The sequence below is a fragment of the Ovis aries genome, chromosome 1 (genome assembly GCF_016772045.2).
Source record: "Ovis aries strain OAR_USU_Benz2616 breed Rambouillet chromosome 1, ARS-UI_Ramb_v3.0, whole genome shotgun sequence".
In the NCBI taxonomy this organism is placed as follows: Eukaryota; Metazoa; Chordata; class Mammalia; order Artiodactyla; family Bovidae; genus Ovis; species Ovis aries.
This window is the reverse complement of record NC_056054.1, coordinates 62,356,549-62,369,722: the sequence shown is the minus strand read 5'-3', so window position 1 is coordinate 62,369,722 and position 13,174 is coordinate 62,356,549. Positions and strand designations below refer to the sequence as shown.

At 41.1% G+C, this 13,174-nt stretch overlaps 1 protein-coding gene across 1 annotated transcript in view; it reads left to right on the top strand.

The window, feature by feature from the left end:
* Positions 1 to 12,243, top strand: part of DDAH1 (dimethylarginine dimethylaminohydrolase 1) — a 147,297-nt gene extending 135,054 nt beyond the window's left edge. The window contains exons 5-6 of the mRNA XM_004002150.5: positions 6,806 to 6,949; positions 9,224 to 12,243. Coding sequence (XP_004002199.3) covers positions 6,806 to 6,949; positions 9,224 to 9,340 — 261 coding nt within the window. The 3' untranslated portion in view covers positions 9,341 to 12,243. The remainder of the gene's footprint in view (positions 1 to 6,805; positions 6,950 to 9,223) is intronic.
* The last annotated feature ends 931 nt before the right edge of the window (positions 12,244 to 13,174 follow it).

Here is a 13,174-nt window from a genome sequence, read left to right as displayed (position 1 = left end):
GCAAAGGTGGCAGATTGATGTGACCACAAAATGGTGGGCTTTTGGAAGCTGACCCACCTGGACCTGAATCCTGGATTTCTGTCTTCATGTGTGACCTTGGACAAATTACTGAATTTGTCTGAACCTTGGCTTTCTTATCTGTAAAATGAATTATTGAAGAAAGGAGTGAAAATAGAGGAACCATCACTAATTAGAAGATAGCTCAGTAAGCACTTCAATTCTTCCTTGTTATTGAATGACCCAAGGGAAACTGAAAGATCATCCAGTTCCCACTACCCACGGAAGTTAATTTTTGATGATGAGATTTTAGGAGCTGAATTTAGGGTGTAAGTATCTGGAGAAGCAAAGCCAGGGCATGACCTCAGTAGTCAAGTAGGCAGCTGTCTACTGTACTTATTCAAGACATAAGGATAAGACCGTGGGGGATTTGCATCTACGACATAGCTAGTCACAGAGAAGCATGGCAGGGGGAAGAAGGGAGGCAAGAATGCCAGACTGTGCATTTGGGGAGGGGTGCTTTGGTCTGATTTTTTCCTCTCCACCCCTTGAGTCGAAAATTTAAATCAGGGCTGTAACTCACCCAGAGAATTGCTACTTGTTCCTTCTGCCCCTACTCTGCTCCTCAGCCCTCCACAGAGTTCAGAGTGGTCTTATAAGAGTTAGGAGGGGTAGGGGAGGGGGTGCGGCTCCCAGCCTTCCGCAGAAACCATTGTGTTTAAGGATTCCTTCCAGAAATAGATTTTTGTGACTTGCGGTTGTAGTTTGAATAACAGAAGAAATCTTTCCTCCACATTTTCATGTGGCCCATATGATCTGAGTAAAAGCAGCAGCTCCAAACATGAGATAATTTATGGAGGAAATGTCAGCTAGCTTGGAAGGAAATATTTGGCATTGAAAGTTTGCCCAGATTTAACTGAAAAGAACCATGTGACTTCATTCTTAGGATCTATACAACCCATCAATTCGGAGAGATTGTTTAAATGGCATCCTCACTTGGGTTGTGTTCATTTTGAGCTGATCCATGGAAACACTATTAAAAATGAAAACATGATATCAATTCTAGAATGTCATTCATAGCTATTTGACTGAGCCTTAAAAGGACTGCCAAGACTTGATGCCTGGTATATTGTCAAATTCTCAATAAACTCTTGACGGATGGGTGGATAAATAAATGTACGAATGATTTTAGATATCCAGTGAGCAATGAAAAGTGTGCTTGACATCATATACTGTATATCTCAATAGAATCTATAATGAGTTGTTTTATTGAGTTGGTTCCACTTTGATATGTTAAGACAAATACATATGTATGCTTCATAGGAAGATCCGGTATGAGCAAGCCAAGAATGTGCTCTGTTTCCTAAACATCTTTAAACACCTTCTGTACAACTTTGCTTCGGTATTTGACCAATGCGGCCTACATTGTTCTGTGAAACAACATAGCCTGGGAATTTTTTCAAAATAAGTGATGTAGTACAAAGAAAGCATGAGTAAGTAACAAGTGAGAGAATGAAATTGCCTTCCAGACCCATGGATGAGAAAATTCCCAGAAATGTTGGGAACTGCCGGAAATGCCTGGTTGTTAATGCAACTAGCCCTGCAATCATCTTGGGCTGGAAGCCAGACGTTTCCCACTCGGTTTTGTGACAGCTCCCCTCTGGGGAGCAATGTGGGTTCCTTCGGATGAGCAGCTGTGTAACAGACCACCAGGACGTGACCAATTTCCTCTCAGGGCTGCGTGCCTTCTTCATTAAGGAGATGCCTGTGTCACAAGGGACACTGACTTTCATTTTACTGCTAGTTTACCCTTGACCTAGCTTAAATTATAGATTATCATCTTCTGAAGGCAGAATCCATGGCCAGGTTAGCTTGGCATCTTGTCTAGGTTCCCACCTTCCACTGCCATCATGCCAGTCCTGAAGGGAGAGCTCTAGGAAGACAGTGGAATTGGATGGAATGCCAGTTGTATCCTGTCCTGAGTAGCTCAGTTGATAAAAACTATGCCTGCAATGCAGGAGACCCGGTTCTGATTCCTGGGTCAGGATGATCCCCTGGAGAAGCGGTAGGCTACCCACTCCAGTATCCCTGGCCTTCCCTGGTGACTCAGCTGATAAAGCATCTGCCTGCAATGCCGGAGACCTGGGTTTGATTCCTGGGTCAGGAAGATCCCCTAGAGGAGGGCATGGCAACCCATTCTAGTATTCTTGCCTGGAGAATCCTCATGGACAGAAGAACTTGGTGGGCTCCAGTCCATGGGGTGGCAAAGAGTCAGACATGACTGAGCAACTAAGCACAGCACAGCATACATAGTGTGTGGAATAACTCCTTTGGGAAATGGCAAAAGTCAGAAAAGAAGTTTAGAACAGCAATTTAGCCTCTCAGATCTTCCCCTGAAGCCCTGTAGAAATCCTGTGTGTTGCCCGGAACCCGGGGCCTCTGGGGACCTTGTAACGTGTACACGATTTAGGGGCTTTCTCCTTTTCATTCTGGCTCACAGGGCAGTGAGAAGCAGGAAATACAGTCCCTGGGGTTAAAGGAACACTTTACACACAGCTTTGGAGCAATACACCTCCTCTACCCCTTTTTAGGAAAAAAAGTTGGGACATAGAGCTAAAGAGCCCAACAGCCACATTCTCGGGATATTTGAAATGATGCTCATCTTTTAACAAAGGCTGCCGTGCATCCACAAAGCAGAAGCAAAACCTGTTTCTCCACCTCATGGTGGCTCCATCATTGAGCTCATCGAGGTGATGCCCTGCCTGGAGGGCTGCGAGCACATCCTCACATCCTCACAGTGCCATTCCAGCACAACAGGGGAAAGATGCTAGAGAGACACACAATCTCCTGAATCTTTTTCTGTGTATTCCCCTCTGGATGGCAAGCGCCCTGCGTTCTGTACAGGGCACTTGCCATCTCCTGAACACAGCTATAAATAAATGCAAGCTGTCTTATTCAGACAATAACAACACATAAGAAAAAAGAAAATAATCATTAACAGGAAAAGAAAAACCTGTCCCAAAAGATGGAAACCCTTTGTGTTTAGAATAAGTACCTTTAGCTTTTTCATGGAAAAAAATGTAATTTTTTTTATTATCTATAGTTACCACTTCCTAAATCCTTTTAATTTAGAAGGACTATGCCTGACAGAGCTTTTGTAATTTTTCTTCCATAGTTAAGCAGAACTACTCACTGCTCCAAATGGGGTCTGTTCTATTATTAAAAGTCATTTCTTTTGGCATATTTTTAAACCTGTCTTAAAATGATAACCAGGGGGCCTTGATAAATTAATTGCAAAGCTTCTCCTAAGGTGGCTTCAGTGGTTTCATTTAGACATTTATTTTAAGAGTATCTCTCAGTAGAATTTATCAGTGAATTGCTTTATGTATTCCCAGCATTAAAGTTATTTCCACACTAAGAACAGTATAATTCCTTTCCTCATAGTGAGGAAAAAAAGTGAAACTATCTTCAAACAATGTTAGGTTGGGTACTGACCCTTATGTCAGTAATTTTAGGAATGTTCCCACCAGAAGTTATAAATCATACATATAAGACCCGGAAGAGAGAGAAACATTAAAGAGTAAGGGAAAACAGCTATTAGCGTTTCACATAAACACCGTTAACTGAAGAACAATAAATCAAGCGCATAGGAAGTGGGGGTGGTATTGTTCAAACTAGAAGGTTGAGGGGGGCAAGGAGGGTGGTTAGGAGGGAGCATGGTGCGAGCTGAAGGCCAGGTAAACAAAGCACACCAGGAAAGGAAGTATTCTGTCTCCGTTACTCCAGAGAAACTGGGCACTTCTGAGGTAGGCATAACCCTGGAGATTCTAGTTTGTTCCTTCATGGTTAAACAAGAAGTCAGCACTGATAACATCCTTGATAACACTTCCTCTGGAATGTACAACATTCCATGTTTCTGCTTCATAGTCACCCCCGGACAAGCATGAGTCAGACTGAGAGGTGGGGAATTTGCCAGGCTGCTCATGGGAGTGTTGAAGTTATACTCAGGCCTGTGAGGTATGGACTTGCTATGCTTCTTTCTCTTTCAGCTCATCTTGTACTAAGAGCCATAGGTGATTTCTTTACCTCAAAACAGACTATCTTAAGTGTGAGCTTAAAGGGCAAAGTTTGCTAGAATGGTAGATGGGACTGCAGACTGGACACGTGAACCCTGTTTGTCTGATCATGCTGTGGTAAAATACTAGTAGCTAATTAAGGGATTAATACAGTGCCTAAGTATAGTCATTATCTTCATTTATCTTTCATAATAAGTGTGTGAAAGACCATTATTATCCCAACTTTATAGATGAGGAGTCTGCAGTGCACGGGGTCACAAAGAGTCAGACACAACTGAGCAACTGAACGACAATAGATGAGGAAACTAAGAAGTGAAAAAAAAAGAGCTTGAATTTTTATAGCTCACAGAGGAGAGAACTGAGACTCCAACCCAGGTCTTACTCCAGAGTTCATGGTCTTAATGTGTCCCTCACCACACAATGATAAAGGGAAGCTACTATTACTGTGTTTTGAAAGCAGCCAAAAGAAAGTCTGCATAAGATATAATTAAATAGCAATTCATAAGAGATCAGAGTTACTTGGGTCTGGATTTTTTTCTCTTAAGCCTCTTCATATTATTTTGCAGCATATCCATTTCAAAAAGAGAGCTAAGTTGAATATATTGATAATTTGCTTAGAATAGTTCTTAACTGTCCATGTATTGAATGGCTGCTGCAAGAATACTGAAGTGGGTGGCCATTTCCTCCTTCAGGGATTCTTCCCAACCCAGGGATCAAACCTGACTCTTTTTCATCTCCTGCATTGGCAGGCAAATTCTTTACCACTGAGCCACCTGGGAAGCCCATATGTATGGAATAGGTCTGAGCTTTCTCAGTCTAGGTGTTAAAGAAGCGCCCACCCTACTGGTGGGTGATTCATCCTATGGGTCTTTCCCCTCAGAGAACAATTTAAATTAAAAAGTGCAAGAGAGATGTCCAGTCAAATCCAAACTGTACCATGCCTTAATAAGATTACACATGAAAAGAGAAGAAATAGTACCACGATAAATGGTACCATGGTCAATTTTTACCATAAATTAAAAGTACCAAATAAGTGAAAAATAAATGATATGGTACTTTGTAGGACAAAGATTTTGCTGCAGCTCTGAAGATTAAGAAAGAGAGCAAAGTGAGATGACTAATAAATTAAGTTTTGAGTTGCACAAATCTGGATTTAAATCTACCTGCATGAGCCTGGTCAAGTTTTTTGACCTCTCTCAGTCCATTTTCTTGATCTGTAAAATGGGAATTTGGGGATTCAATAATACATACAAAATTATTAGCATGGTGCTCTGCTTGTTCTTACTGTAATACAATTGCCTCTTTGTCTGACAGTCTCCTCCAGTAGGCTGTGACCTCTTCAAAAACTGGACATTTCCCTGTTTATCTTTGCGTCTCTGCACCTTTGACATAGTGCTTAAGCTCATCCCCACTCCCAATGTTTCCTTCTCTGTGAAGGATATTCCATATTACTTCTGGTTTCTGTCTGCCTTTGACATAGTCCCCACTAGGAAAAGAGAATGATTTACCTGATGGTGAGTCAAGAAGACCTTACCATCTGTACTCTTCACATCCTCTTCAGAATGAAGTTTCTGCAGGGAGCTTGGTGTCTCATCCGCTCTTTCCCAACATAAATCTTACTTTCCAGTGGCTCTGTGACTGAATGCGCAAGAGGCCTAACTCTGGGTTCTAGGAATATAAGGCCCATTTCCACACAGATATCGAGGGGTAAAGGAAGACCTAGCTGGAAATGTAGATTGGAACCAGACAATGAAAAGATCATGTTATATCTTCATGGCATGACATTTTGGCAGATTCTTTCGAACGTATAGATAACGATAAAGAATGGAAAGAAGCTACATGAGTAAGCCCAAAATAATACTTGTTTTCACTTTTGATGTTTGGATATTTTTGGCATTATGGGGTGGGGGTTAGGGGGGTGGGGGAGGTTGTTATTTGCATTTTTGTTTTAATTTGTTGAGGGGCTAAAGATGAGATACCAATATTTTTAATTTGTAGAATTCATCTGTCTTATTTTTAAGTTGTTTTATATTAGGGTTCTAATAAACTCATTACTTGATAAGTTGGTTTTTCTTCAAGTGTGGTCCAGGGACCATCTCCCTCAGAACTACCCAGAGGGACCTCAGAATACAAATTTCTGTTCCTCACCTCAAATCTGTCAAACCAGAATCCCTAGGGGTGAGACCTTGGAATATGATTTTAACATTCACCTCCCCCAGGGGATTTTTATGCTCATTGTATTAAGGATAGCACCTGCTAACAGATAAGTGTATTCAATTTATTAATAAATGCACCTAGAAGAAGAAATTATGTTTGTGCATGTATATGTGCAGTTATTGCTAATCAGTTAACTGACCATTCTGATTGCTGCTATAGTCCTTTTCCCTATAGACCAGAGCAGTCCTGCTAACTCAGCCAAGGATATCGTCAAAACCCCAGCGGGGCCTTTTGTCTGTGTGTCTTTCTGATAGATCTTATGAACAAAAACTTAAAAATTAAACATTTTAAAACCCTTAAAAACACTTTTAAAAGAACCCTTACAGTTCTTCCAAAGAACCATAGTTACATCTGGTTTTCCTTTTCTGGTTTTAAGTGACTGGAGGTAATGGACAAACTTCAACACAGAGGAGCATGCTTAGGTGGAGGTTGCAAGCTTTTATCCTGCCACATTGCCCGCCTGTTGGCCGATGTGGGAGACGCTCTGCTCAGGCCCACTTTGTATCTCTCTATAGATCATGCAACAGATGAGTGATCATCGCTACGACAAGCTCACGGTGCCTGATGACACGGCCGCAAACTGCCTATACCTGAATATCCCCAGCAAAGGCCACGTCTTGCTGCACCGAACCCCAGAAGAGTACCCAGAAAGTGCTAAGGTAATCAAACGTCCTTCCTGCCACAGTAGCTGGGGAGACCTCCTCAAAACCTTTCTGCCTAAGGATGTTTTTCACGATCGAGTGACAAATAACAGGGGCTTCCTTTCCCCCTAAACACATCATTAGGAAAGCCCAAAGGATAACATAATTTAGGGCCAAAGGAAAGTTTATTTAGCTCGCTCTTCTCATTAGTGTCTTTGGTCAGTAATGCATGCAGAGTAATTGAGATGATCATGCCTGGTATTCATTGCCTTTCAAATGAGTATTGGATCTCCCGAGTCTGTGCTCCAGCTCTGATTAAATGTACTTCCTGACACTCACATGCTCATCAAGCACAGAGACCTACACAGGTCAACTGTGTCATTATTTCTGACAAATGTAAGCTGCCCCTCAACAGAGGGTCATTTATTCCTTAAGGCAGAGAAATAGGAATGACCCAAAGAGAAGAGTGCTCGTTGTCAGGGCTGCAGAAAAGCAAGGGCTAAAAGCAAGGGCTACACATCCTAGGCAGCAAAGTCTTGAAAGGAGAAAACAGGAAGAAATATAAAATATTGCACATTCAGAACCAGCCAGCTGGGCCCTATAAGTATCTCTTCATTTGTGTTCTAAACAGGGAATTGCCTCCTCGGTATGGAATTCTTTCCTGGTCTGAGAGAAAGACTGGTCTTCCCAGTCTTTCAGAGCACTCTGCCAGTCTTACCTGTATACTTCAGTAATTTCATTTTAATCATACCAAACAGATCCAAAAGTGCTCATCCATAGATCCTTTAAGGGTTCATATCCTTTTTAGGCATTTCAGCATCACCTCTGCCCAAAGGAACAAGATATCTATACGAAGCATTGCAGAAGAGCCTTAATAGCCATCAATCTCTCTTTTTTTTATACACATGTATCTTAGGTTTAACATTTTTATAAAACAGTTTTGCTACCTTTTTAAAATTCAGTACTGTATAATTACTAGGCTGATTCTCATAATCAGGATCTCCCTCAGCAGATTAAAAAGGGAGAAGGGGAGGAGGATAAGCAGATTTTATTTTTTTCTATTTTCATGGCCAAAAGTGTGAATCTGAGGAAAATAGAGGACCTCTGACCCCCCAGACTGTGTCTTAACCAGCTCTCAAATGAATACTGGATCTCATATCTTAATGTGCATCAAAGTAGTTAAAAATACAGGTTCCTGGACTTCCACCCTGGAATCTGCAGTATCAGTAAGCACCCTGGTCACTGAACTTACCTGGGGAAATGGAACTCTGGATCATTCATACCTACCTCTTAAGCCACATCAACCATGTGATAGTGGGATTATCATTAACTGCTTCTGAATTCAGCCCTGGGTCTATCACCAAAAACAGGAACACTATTCATGTTTATAGAGGGCTTTCTCTGTGCCAGGCACTGTGCCTGGCGTGCTGTATGCATTACCCTATCCATCCATTACAGCAGCCCGCGAAGGCACTAATATTATTCCAGTCTTACAGAGAAATAATCCCATGGGGATGCTAATTGACTGAAATCACACTTAAAACCATGAGTTGACAGAATTGGGGCTGGAACGCAGCTCTAATTCCACCACTGTTAATTAACCATGGTACCAAATTTTAAGGAACCAAGTACACTCTACAGAAGCATGGTGGATTGGTTTTAGACAGTATATTTTCAAGTGATTTTTTAAAAAACCAATATGCTTTGATTTATCATCAGAGAAAAATCTGTTTACTGTTTATTTGAAGGTTTGACACATGCTTTCTTTCTATTCATGTCAAAAGATGCTCTAAAATTCACACCCGTCATTTAAAAGCACTTTGACCTGAAACCCTTCACTTAAATCATATTTTGGCAAGTGTTTCTAGTTAGCTTGTTAAGGAAAGAAACCTTATAGTTGAGAGGGTTTTAAAGTGTGGAGAGTCATACTCAGACTGAAATCAAGGCCACAGACTTTCATATATCACTTAATCCAGCACTGACAGGGCAGAATAAAGGCCTTGCTAGTAACAACCACATTTCTGACACATCTTTGGCTTTGAGGTTAGAGCAGAGAGCTAGTGGTTAACCAGTGCTGCTCGCTTTATGGGTTTCGCTGTGGGCATGGGTGTGGTCTCAGTGACATGCATGCCTTGGGGTTCCATGTATGAAAAGCCTGAACTCACGAGCTAAATGCATTATCTATCCCAGGCAGAGGGGGTTGGGGGAGGGGGCTGGGGCTGGGGCTGGAGGGCCGGGGAAAACAGAGGCAGAAACTGAACCTTCTCTGCTTTTCCTTGATTCCTCCTACAGGTTTATGAAAAGCTGAAGGACCATATGCTGATCCCCGTGAGCAATTCTGAACTGGAAAAGGTGGACGGGCTGCTGACCTGCTGCTCGGTTTTAATTAACAAGAAAGCAGACTCCTGAGTCACAGTCCCTCCCTTGTATCCGGCAGTACTGCACTCCTAAGGCCGGTAACTGTACCCACTCCTGTCGTTTTCATTGACAATCTCCTGTGCCACTGTGCCACTAACCCTGGTTTACAATTCTAAGTTTCATTCCTTCCTTCTGCACCTCGCCCACCCCCTCCCCTCACAGTGGTACCTAAACTGTGGATTTGCTCAACGAGTTAAGCAATCTAGAAAATATAGAGCTAATGAATTATTGAAACGTGATTAATACTAGTAAGGAAACACTTGTTTTAGTGTTTGTATTATCTGTGTGAAAATCATTTAGTTGCCAATATATGCCGACGAATGTCTTCTTGATCAGTCAGATAAACTGGGTTTTCTTTCTGTTTGTCATGAATCATCTCTGGCTCCTGTGAAATTCCCTGTCCAGGGATCCTCTCCTCTTCTCTCTTTTTTCTTCTTTTCCTACTTCGCTGTCACCTTGACCTTAGAATCTGGGGTCCCGCCTTCGCCACGCCTTCCTGCAAGCGGACTTTGTCTCTCATTAGTCTTCTCTGCCTCACGGCTGCATCTTCTGCCGTCACACCACTGACCCCCAGAAGGGTCCACCTTAGCAGAAGTGTGACGAAAATCAGAGCAGCTGTTGAGGGGAGACTTAACTACCCAGAGGCAATTCCCAATGGAGTTTGCCCCAGAGATCTAAATTCCAGAAGAAGTAGGGCACCACACCTAGGAAGGTGAATTCAGCATCAGATGGTTGCTAGGGGACTGCAGATCAAGAAGCTTGGAAACACTCCATGGGTACAACACTTCAGGAAGACTTTAAGTCACATTCCATGAATTTTTGCTTCATTACTGGCCATTTACAGACCTTGAGGAATAGACTGAATTTTTTTCGTTTGACTCATTTTCATTCCCCCCCGGGTTGAAACTCACCCTGCGTCCACGCTTCTGCCCCTGCACTCTTCCTAATCTACAGAGTTATTCCTTTCAAAAGAGTCATTACATTTAACAATGACTGTAGATGGGCTGGTGCAAGCCATTTGGAGCATGTTCAGGAAATGATAGGCTTGGTGCTTGAAACCAACTGCAGACAATGGACAATTCTACGTTGACATATCCAACATTTACCGTGGAGTTCAATGGAAATTTATTTCCTGTCTAGCCTTCCCGTTACACAAGCTTAAACTGACACAAATCTCTTAACAAATAACAATGCTGCAGCAGAGGGAGAGAGAGTTGTCTTTTACTTAAAACCTGAAAGAATCAGCCTTTTAGCAACCCCGGGGAAATGGTACTTTCCAAGGAATGGTGACTGATCCAGGCATGTTATCAAACTTCCCAGTCATCTCCACCTTTCCTATATTGCCTTTGGCTTCTTAAGATTCGGGGAGTTTAAGAAATGCTACTTCAAGTCTTGCTCTGCTCACCTACAGGTTTGTAATCAGACATTCTTTATGTTTGGTGACCAAGAGAGAATACCTTCATTTATTCTCTCTCCCCCTAAGCAAATGGAAGTAAGAAACCTCTGAGCATACAAGACATCCTTAACCACTATGTTTTTTATTTGATGATTTTACGTCAGACTTTGAAGAAATTCCTTCTCCTCCTTCTTTTTCTTTTTGCTTAAATTTAATATTCATATCATACAAATATCTAATTTCATGCATCCTATGACTAAAACATATCTTGATCACTGTCATATTTCCAACTGTCTCATCATGGGTGAACAATATATTTTTGCCACAGAGAGAATGAATGTCATCCACATGCCAAGTTAATAAATAAAACTGTCCTCAGCAGTTATAGCTGCCCTTTTGGGTTAAATCTGTCCCTATGCTGGCAAAAACAGAAATCCTCCCCAGGAGAGTTCAACATCTCAAAAACAGCCACGGGAAAATGAATGCAATGAGCCACTTCAGGCGTACTAGTAAAGCTAACTGGCTTATGATTTTCAATATCTTTATTTCTATCATTCCAAATTAAAGAACTGTTCTCTGTTATGTTTAGTAAATTGAAAGTGGATCAATTTTTCTTTTGAACAGTTTGTTCTAACAGAAGGCTGTTTTCACTTTTCTTTTTCTTTGCATCTTTCCATCTTTCATTCTCTTTGTCTCAAGAAATCACTTAGAATCTATGTGCCTCTTCTACAGAATCTTATTCTGCACTGTTCCATCACCTACAAGACTGGCTTCTTTGGACCCTCTCTGTGATATGATGATGTGAAAACCTAAAATACTTGCAGAATACTGATATTCTTTCTTTTGTGTACTCATCAGCATAATAGTATCTTTGAAGAGGAAAGACAACCCATTACCCCATTATATAGGTTCCTCTTTTGTCCCATGTGATTTACGAGGATAAACTAACAGAAACTGCTTTTTGACATTATAAGGACATTAGAAATTGTATGTAAGTAAATAACAGTTGAGTCGGAATCTCGTGGTCGATAAGATTCAGCTTACTAAGGACAATCCAGAGAAAGTACATGAAGCGGCATTATTTCTCAACTGTGACAGATTGCTATAGGAATCAGCAGGCAGATCTCTCTCCTGTGTATTGATTGCTCTACTGTGAACAGATTCCTAAGGCTATCTCTTCATCCCGAACGGGGGAAATAGTCTGCAGATGAACAATGTGACTTATTTAGAGTTGCATGTTAATCTTTGTAATTATTTACTCCTTAACATCCTACAAAACCCAGAAATGATTTCCACATGGTGTTAGATTTATTGTGCATTTTATCTTGCTGACCAGCCTGTTGCAGGCCATGTATGGTTATCCACTCTGTGTGTCAAAACCAGTAATGCCTTTCACGGCCCTTTAGTCCCGAGAAGTTCTGCACTGATTTTAGTCTCTTGCTGTCCTGATCCTACAGGTATACCGATCACGATGGAATAAAGTGTGAGTTGTACTGTGCTCGACAGCCTGTGTCTCTTTTTTGCAACAGAAACTTCTATGATGAATGAAATCACCACATCCTTGCTATCAGAGATGGGAAGGTTTTTTTTCTCTTTTCCTGTAAGATATGGGATTAGACATACTATATCTGTAAATCAGCTGCCATCCAAAGCTTGGATTAAAATCATAATTGAAGGATACTCCATCCTTCTGGTGCTTAAAAAGTATGCATATTATCCACACCTGGTCAGGAGACCTTGATTTCACATGTGTTCCTCCTCGAAACAGCTTCCCTGGTTTCTTTTACTCCTGTCATCAGCACATTATAATATGGCTTAGTTATAGAAACAGTTGAACAGTTTTTTTTGTTATGTTCATGCAAGAGTTTGGTTTTTTGTTTTGTTTATTTTACAGTAAGCAGTTTTTTTTTTTAAGGAAATTTGAAGGTTTTTTTAATGAGGCTTTTTATTTGCAACAATTTTTTGCAAACTGAAAGTAGCTTCATTGTTCTCATTGTAAAGATAATAACTGCTCATCACAAAAATAAAAATCACACCATACCCTCCAAAAAACATAAAACATAGGAAAAAATACCCTAAATTTTATCATCTACAGATAGCTACTATTAAAATTTTGGAGAGGAGTTCCCTAGTGGTCCAGGGGCTAAGATTCAAGTTCTGTATGCAGGGTGCTCAGGTTTGAACCCTGGTCAGGGAACTAGATCCCATATGCTCTAACTAAGAGTCTGCATGCCACAGTGAAGATCCTGCATGCTGCAGCTAAGAACTGGCCCAGCCAAATACATAATTTTTTTTTAAATTTTGGAGAATATCCTCACAGATACAGATGTAAATATGAGATAATTTTATATAATTACACTGTTTCATAACCTGCTTCCTTCACTTGGCAATGTATTGTGGCCATCTCTCCATGTCAATAAATATAGATT